At 48.3% G+C, this 7,850-nt stretch overlaps 1 protein-coding gene across 1 annotated transcript; it reads right to left on the reverse strand.

The window, feature by feature from the left end:
* Positions 1 to 2,434: 2,434 nt before the first annotated feature.
* C1QTNF8 (C1q and TNF related 8) lies at positions 2,435 to 7,433 on the reverse strand. Its single transcript, XM_053957787.1, has 3 exons — positions 7,361 to 7,433; positions 4,974 to 5,202; positions 2,435 to 3,454 (listed from the first exon to the last, which is right to left on the reverse strand). The coding sequence occupies exons 2-3, from the start codon at positions 5,188 to 5,190 to the stop codon at positions 2,907 to 2,909; spliced, it is 765 nt and encodes a 254-aa protein (XP_053813762.1). The 5' UTR covers positions 5,191 to 5,202; positions 7,361 to 7,433; the 3' UTR covers positions 2,435 to 2,906.
* Between the last annotated feature and the right edge of the window lie 417 nt (positions 7,434 to 7,850).

Here is a 7,850-nt window from a genome sequence, read left to right on the forward strand (position 1 = left end):
TGTGGGCACCCTCTGGATTTTGCCCCTGTAATTGATGCAGATTTCATTATTTCCCTCTTTATCCCCAAAAGAGGCTGGGAGGAGATGGGAATGAGGGGCTGTGGAATTCCCGGGATAGAGGGAGCTCAACAAGCAGAGCAGGGGAGGTTTAAGTTGGATTTTAGGGGAATTTCCTTCCCAAAAGGAAATTTCCAGCCCTGGAAAAGTGTTTTAAAATGTGGCAGTGGGAACATTCAGCTTTGACATATTCCAGTTTTTCCCCCAAAACCTCGGCAGGTTGAGATTCCCGGTGGTTTTTAGGCCATCAGGGGCAATTTGGATCTTGTGGATCCCTTTGGATGCTTGGGAAGGTCGTTGTGCCCCAGGAATCGATGTGGATTTCATGATTTCCCTGCTCCTGGCACTGGGATGAGTCATGAGAGCTCCAAAATCCAAATATCTCTTCTGGAGATGGGTTTATTCAGGGATAAAAATGATGGATTTTTGCTGCTTTCCAGGAGAAAGAGACTTCTCCGGAATTCTGCGGATTGAAAAAGTTCTGGGGGTGGTTTGTCCCAGCCCTGGCAATAATCAGGGAATTTTTAATTGTAATTTTAATCAGTGAAGCAAACGGGAGATGGGAATGAACCAAAATTGTGGGAAACCTGCTGGATCTGTGAGGAATGAGGAATTCCAGACCAGCTGGGGATGCTCTGCTCCACCACAGAGCTCCTGCCAGCCTGGGAATTCTTTTTCCGACCTCGGGATGGGACAGGGAGGATTTAGAAGTAGGAAAAGATGTGGAGCTCTCCAATGTGGCTTTAAAACCATGGAAATTTCCCAGGTTTCCCTTTCAGGGTGCAGGTTGAGGGAAGCAGGAGCACGCTCATGGTTTCAAGGCTTGGGATCCATTTTTATGTGGAATTTTCTACTTAAAATTCCCAGTTTTCAGGAGAATCGGGAGATCTTGAAGATCTGGCATTGATTTAGAGGAAAAGGAGTGGGTGGCAGCTTCCTTTTGGGAATTCTTTGGATTAAAGGAGCTAAAATTGCCCCAGAGATTTTTTTCCAGGGTCAGTGTGGTGCTTTTAGCTAGGGAATGCAGAAAAACTTCTGGAAAAACTTCTGGAAAAAGAGAGAAACAACCCCAGGTACTGAAAGCAAAATCTTTATTTCAGCTACTTTTCCCAAAGCCGGGGAAGGTGAAATCCATGGAAGCGTTTTCCTGGCAAGAATTTCCCTGGATTCTTTGTACAAAAGGTTTGGGAAGCAAACGAGAGACTGGGAGAAAGGAAAAGAAGGGATGGGATAAAGTGATGGGGTTTTGCTGCATGCACCATGGTTCTATCCAAAATTTTTTAAGGAAAAAAACCCCAAATCCCTAAAAATCACTGCTTGAAGAAAAGCTCTTTTTTCTTTCCAGTTTTTCCTCCACTTTCCATAAATGATGGTGCCATAAGATGGAAATTTCTGGGAAAAACACCCCCAAATCCCTAACAATCACTGCTTGAAGAAAACCTCATCTTTCTTTCCCATTTTTCCTCCATTTTCCAGAAATGAAGGTGCTCCAAGACGGCAATTTCTGTGGGATAAAAAAAAAAAAAAAAAAACAAACCCAAATCCCTAAAAATAAAAAAGCAAAACCTTTTTCTTTCCAGTTTTTCCTGCATTTTCCAGAAATGATGGTGCTCCAAAACGGGAATGTCCAGATGGGGGCACAGCCCGAAATCCCAGCTGGGCAAATCCCAAATTCCCACCCTTTTGTTCAGCTGGGAAGCACAATCCCTTGGATGTTCTTCTGGGATGTTTTTCTCCGGAGCTTGTGGTTGTACCGAGCTCTGTTTCCCTGGAAAAGCTTTCCCGAATCCATCTGCTGTTATTTCTCTAATTCCACCATTCTGCTGGAATCATGGAATAGGACACAGAATGGAACCAAACCGGAATTTGGGATTCATTCCTGTGCAAAATATTGATTTTAATGCCAAAATTCCTGCCTGAGAGGAGCCAGCCCAGTGGTGCTGAGGGGCGTGGCTCTAATTAGCCGAGATTTTTTGCAGGAATAACAAAATTCCTTAATTAGCACCTGGATAACTGCTCTGGTCCTTAGGGATAATTATTTTATCATAATTATATCCTCATTATTACAATTCCTTCTCTAAAGCACAGCAAAGGAGGGAAATTCTTCTGCCAAGCTGGCAAATTTTTGGGGATGTTCCTGAGGGGCTACACAGGGAGCTGGGAATCTTCTGGAATTTTTGTGCAGGTGGAACAGTTCCCTCCATCCACACAGGGGTGGAAAACCACCCTTCAAATATTCCAAATGGGACAGGAGATGCACAGCAAGGTGGAATTTTTGGCAAACTCTTCCGGGACGTTCCTGAGGGTCTTTACAGGGACCTGGGAACCTTCTGGAATTTTTGTGCAGGTGGAACAATCACCTTTGTCCACACGGGGGTGGAAAACCACCCTTCCAAGGGCTACAAATATTCCACACGGAATGGGAGATGCAGGGAAAGAAGGGAAATTTTTTGTTGCCAACTTGGCAACTCTTCAGGGATGTTCCTGAGGGGCTACGCAGAGAGTTGGAAAACTTGTGGAATTCTTGTGCAGTTGGAACAGTTCCCTCCATCCATAAATGAGTGGAAAAACCACCCTTCCAAGGGCTGCAAATATCCCAAATGGAACGGGAGACGCAGGGAAAGAGGGGGAATTTTTTGCTGTCAAACGGACAAACCCCAGGGATGCTCCCGAGGGGCCACAAAGGGAGCTGGGAACCTTCCGGAATTCTTGCGCAGCTTGGATCCGCACAGATGCGGCGAAACAGCTCTTCCAGGGCTACAACCATTCCAGATGGGAATTCAAGATGCACTTCTAGAGGGAAGACACTGCTGGATGGCCCAAAGCTTTGCCCTGGAGCTGAGGAGCTCCTACTCCAGGGCGGGTTTGACCAGGTGCCCGTTGAAGATGACGTAAACATCCGACTCCTCGCTGTAAATGGCGTTTTCCCTCTCCCTCTTGAACATCCGGATCCAGACCTCGTCGCCTTCCTGCAGATCCAGCATCAGGCTCTGGCTCTGCATGATGCTCCTGTCGCTGGGCTGGGCGTACAGGATGGCCGCGGCCTGCTCGTTCCTCATCAGGTGCACGTAGGTCTCCTTGAAATTCCAGGTGTGCACGTTGAGGCTGAAGTAGTAAATCCCCGGGACGTAGCAGAAGAACTTCCCGGAGAACATGTTGAAGTGCTGGTAGAGGTTGACGAATTCCGTGTCGAAGGTGACGTGCTGGAAGTAGTCGGAGCTGTGCAGGGGCTTCCGGCGGCCCACGGAGAAGGCGGCGAAGAGCTGCTTGCAGGAGTGGCCCTGGGGGCCGGGCTGGCCCTTCTGGCCCTTCCGGCCACTCAGGCCGCGGGATCCTCGCTCTCCCGCCTTCCCGGCGGCTCCAGGGAATCCCCTCTCGCCCATCTCGCCCTTCTCGCCTGCCGGGGTGAGGGAGAAGCGTGTCAAACGCAAGGATGGGAAGCTCAGCTTCCGGGAATGGCCTGGAGACGAGCAGCAGAGGAGCTGCTGATTGCCCAGCCTGGGAATATCGATCAGAAATCAGCAGCTTCCCGTTCCTCTGAAGGATTAATCTGGGAATATCGATCAGAAATCAGCAGCTTCCCATTCCTCTGAAGGATTAATCTGGGAATATCGATCAGATAGCAGCAGTTTCCCAATTCCAAGAAGGATTAATCTGGGAATATCGATCAGATAGCAGCAGCTTCCCATTCCTCTGAAGGATTAATCTGGGAATATCTATCAGATAGCAGCAGCTTCCCAATTCCCAGAAGGATTAATCTGGGAATATCGATCAGAAATCAGCACTTTCCCATTCCTCTGAAGGATTAATCTGGGAATATCAATCAGATAGCAGCAGTTTCCCAATTCCAAGAAGGATTAATCTGGGAATATCGATCAGATAGCAGCAGCTTCCCAATTCCCAGAAGGATTAATCTGGGAATATCAACCAGATAGCAGCAGTTTCTCAATTCCCAGAAGGATTAATCTGGAATATCTATCAGATATCAGCAGCTTCCCAATTCCCAGAAGGATTAATCTGGGAATATCAATCAGATATCAGCAGCGCCCCAATTCCCAGAAGGATTAATCTGGGAATATATATCAAATAGCAGTGCCCCAATTCCCAGAAGGATTAATCTGGAATATCTATCAGATATCAGCAGTTTCCCAATTCCCAGAAGGATTAATCTGGGAATATCAATCAGAAATCAGCAGCTTCCCATTCCTCTGAAGGATTAATCTGGGAATATCAATCAGATATCAGCAGCGCCCCAATTCCCAGAAGGATTAATCTGGGAATATCTATCAGATATCAGCAGTTTCCCAATTCCCAGAAGGATTAATCGGGAATATCAATCAGATATCAGCAGCTCCCCAATTCCCAGAAGGATTAACTTGGGGCCATGTTTGGGCACCATCACATTTTGGGCACCCCTTGACCTTGTTTTGGACACATTTTGGCCATGACAACCTTCTGGACACCCTTTGACCCTTGGGCACATTTTGGGCACATCTTGACCTTGTTTTGGGTGCCCCTTGACCCTGTTTTGGGAACAACCAGCTTTGTGGCACCCCTTAACCTTGTTTTGGGCATGACCACATTATGTGGACCCCTTGATTTTATTTTGGGCACAAACACATTTTGGGCACCCCTCCACCTTTGCTTGGGCACATTTTTGGACACCCCTTGACCTTGTTTTGGCACTTTGGGGCACATTTGGGCACCCCTTGACCTTATTTTGCACACCTTTGGGCACCACCACATTTTGGGCACCCCTTGGCGTCGTTTTGGGCACCAGCACATTTCGGGCACCCCTTGAGCTGATTTTGGGCACTTTCGGGCACCAATTGTTCTGAATTTTGAGCTGAACTTTGCTGTAGGGAAGCACCAAAGGAAGAGCGGCGAGGAGAAGGCCGGGAGCGAGCCGCACCCACCTTTGAGGATGGTGATGTCGATGGTGGGCTGGATTTTGGGCACGGAATATTCGGGGTGGCCGCTCATCCTGGCCGACCTTTGGGAGAGGATGGAGACGGGCTGCTCCGAGGGCCCGCAGCACCTCACGCACGCCAGGCGCCGCCTGGGCAGCGCCTTCTCCGGCTGGGATCCGGCGTTCCCGGCGGAAAGCAGGAGCAGCAGGATCGCGGCGCTCATCCTCGGGAGCAGCTGGAGAGGACAGGGAACACAAACCATTAACGGGGCGATCCCAATCAGGGCCACCTGGCGAGTGCTTTCCTTGGGGTTAATTATTAACGGATCCCGGAGCGGCTCCGGGAGACTCCGGGTGGGAATGGTGCCCCTCGGAGCGCTGGAAAAGGCGATTCCTGGCTGGCGTTACCTGTGACAGCTGCCGAGAGACACCAGGTCAACAAAGGGATGGGGGAAAAAAAAAATCCCAAGCCAAACAAAACCTGCTGGGAGCAGAAGCTCTGCTGGAGAAGTTCTTGGAACAACCGCCACGGGAAATTTCTGGGGGAAAGACAAAAGTGATGCTCTGTTGGTTTGTTTGGTGCCTCAGTATCCCAAAAAAATTCAAAATGAAGGGTAAAATATGGAATTTTATTTAAGTATGGAGCCAAAACCTGATTTTTTTTTTTTTTTGGGAGGGGGGGAGGGAGGAAAAGCCCAGAAGAAAAACAAAACCAAAAGAAATCAAAAGCATTTTTATCTTTAAATGTTATCCAGCAACCTCTTGCTTGGACTTCTTTCCATGTTTTATCCATTCCCATATTCTCTTCCAGTCGGAATTCCTGTGTGTGTTTTCCATTTTGATTTTTCCATGTGTGGAATTGAAACCCAAAGAGCTGCACCAAACTGGATTTGCTTGGCACAAACCCTGGGGTTTGGGAATCCTTGTTAGAGTTTCATCTGTCTGATTTTCATCGGATACTGGGAGAAATCCAGGGGGGAAAAAATGCCTTGCATGGGGAAAAAAGAGGAATTTTCTCTGGCTCCTCATTTACCTGTTCCTAACGAAAATTTGAGCTGATTCTGGGACAAATCCAGGGAGAAAATTCCTCTTTTTTCTCCATCTGAGGCATTTTTTTTTCCCCTGGATTTCTCCCAGATTCAGCTCAATCATTCCCTAGGAACAGGTCAGTGAGGAGCCAGAGAAAATTCCTCTATTTTCCATATCTAAGGCATTTTTCCCCTGGATTTCTCCCAGAATCCAGCTCCAATCCAATTTGTTTCCTCCGTAGGAACAGGTGAAAAGAAGAGGAATTTTCTCTGGCTCCTCACGGACCTGTTCCCAGGGAAGGACTGGGGCTGGAGATTGGCCACTCATTCCCATTCCATGTGTAATTAGTGTCATTCCCCTGATTGCCGTGGAGCCTCATCCAGGACAGATTTCTTGGATCGATGCCTCCGTGGATCTTCTCCAAAGTCCAATTAGTGAGATGGACTCGGGCTGACCCTGGGCTGGGAATGGCTCCTCTTCCACCAGCTGGAATTCCTGGAATAGGTCGGGAAGGGGGTGCTGGATGGCCTGGATTCCATTGGAAATCCAGGATTCATGGATTTCATTCCATGGACACCCACAGGGAGAACTTCCAGCCTTGGAGCTGCTTCCCTGGGAACAAAATGAGCCGGGGGCGGGGGGAAAAAGGAGGAAAAACCTGTCAGGGGTGGGATTGGACCAGCATTCCTGGGAAATGTTTTCTTCCCATTCTTCCCTGCTGCAAAAGAAGTGTCGGTCACACCTTTCCAGCTTCCTGGAAATCCAAGAAATCCCTATTAGCAGGAAAATCATGACTTCCCTCTGAAAGCGGGGAATGTTCTTTCCTGAAATCCGTCAGGACTGGAAATACCTTTGGATTTGTAATTGTACCTCATTCCAGTGGCAGCTGGAGGAGGGATCAATCCCCCTTTTCCATCAGCATTCATGGCTTGAATTCCACGTAATTAAATCCTTTTAAATTTCCATTCATTTTTTAAAGCCATCTTTGAGTTTCCAGCCGGGAATGGAAACACAGGAAGATTAAATGGGCAGAAAATCCTAAAAACCAGCCCAGGGTGGACTTGATGCTCTTGGAGGGCTTTTCCAACCTCAGGAATTTTGGGGCACCCTGAGCCACGCTCTGAATTCCTGCTGATATTTTCCTTCCTGTTATTCCTAGGGCTTCACTTGGAAAAGAAATCCATGAATATCCTTGCTTTAAATTCATGGACAACACCAGGCATCGCCCCTTTTAATTGTGGACAAACCTTGATTAAAACCCCACAATTAAACCCAAAACCTCGATGGAAAACTCAGGGGTGTGCCAGCCCCGAAGCTCGGCACCATTCCAGAAATATGGAAAATATTCCAGCTGTGCCTTTTTACCTTTGATTTTCTCTCCAGCCTGAAGCTCCTCACGGCTCCGGAGCTCCTTGGATCGGGAGCCGCAGGAAACGAGGAATCCTCAGGGCTGGGATTGTCCAACACTGCGCTTCCTCTTGGAAAGGATTTCCCCAGGATTTGTTTTATCTTCTCCCCCAGGAGGATCTAAAATTTCTTAGTGGGCAGCTCCTTGTGGAAAAGCCCAAACCACTGGAGGATTTTGTGCGTTTTCCAAGGAAAATGCTGCGGGATTACGGCGGCGAGATCCAGCAGCTCCTGTCGGACAAAATATCCCGGAGATCCTTCAGGAGCTGGGCTGTGGCAGAAGGGGTTTGAGAACTCCCAGGCAGGAATATTTGCATCCCAAAAAGGAAGTGGGTTAGGAATTCCCACTGTGTGCTGTGGTTGGAGGATGAGCAAGGTCCTTGTCCGGGGTGTTTTTCCAACCCTGGGGTGATGGAGAAGAGGGGCTGGACGTGCTGCTGGAGCTGTG

The sequence above is a fragment of the Vidua chalybeata genome, chromosome 16 (genome assembly GCF_026979565.1).
Source record: "Vidua chalybeata isolate OUT-0048 chromosome 16, bVidCha1 merged haplotype, whole genome shotgun sequence".
NCBI lineage: Eukaryota > Metazoa > Chordata > Aves > Passeriformes > Viduidae > Vidua > Vidua chalybeata.

Excerpts from the sequence above, each read along its gene's own strand:
- C1QTNF8 (XM_053957787.1), bottom strand. The coding sequence starts at position 5,190 with ATGAGCGCCGCGATCCTGCTGCTCCTGCTTTCCGCCGGGAACGCCGGA. Across the intron at positions 3,455-4,973 it reads CGACATCACCATCCTCAAAG|GCGAGAAGGGCGAGATGGGC; the intron begins GTGGGTGCGGCT and ends TCACCCCGGCAG.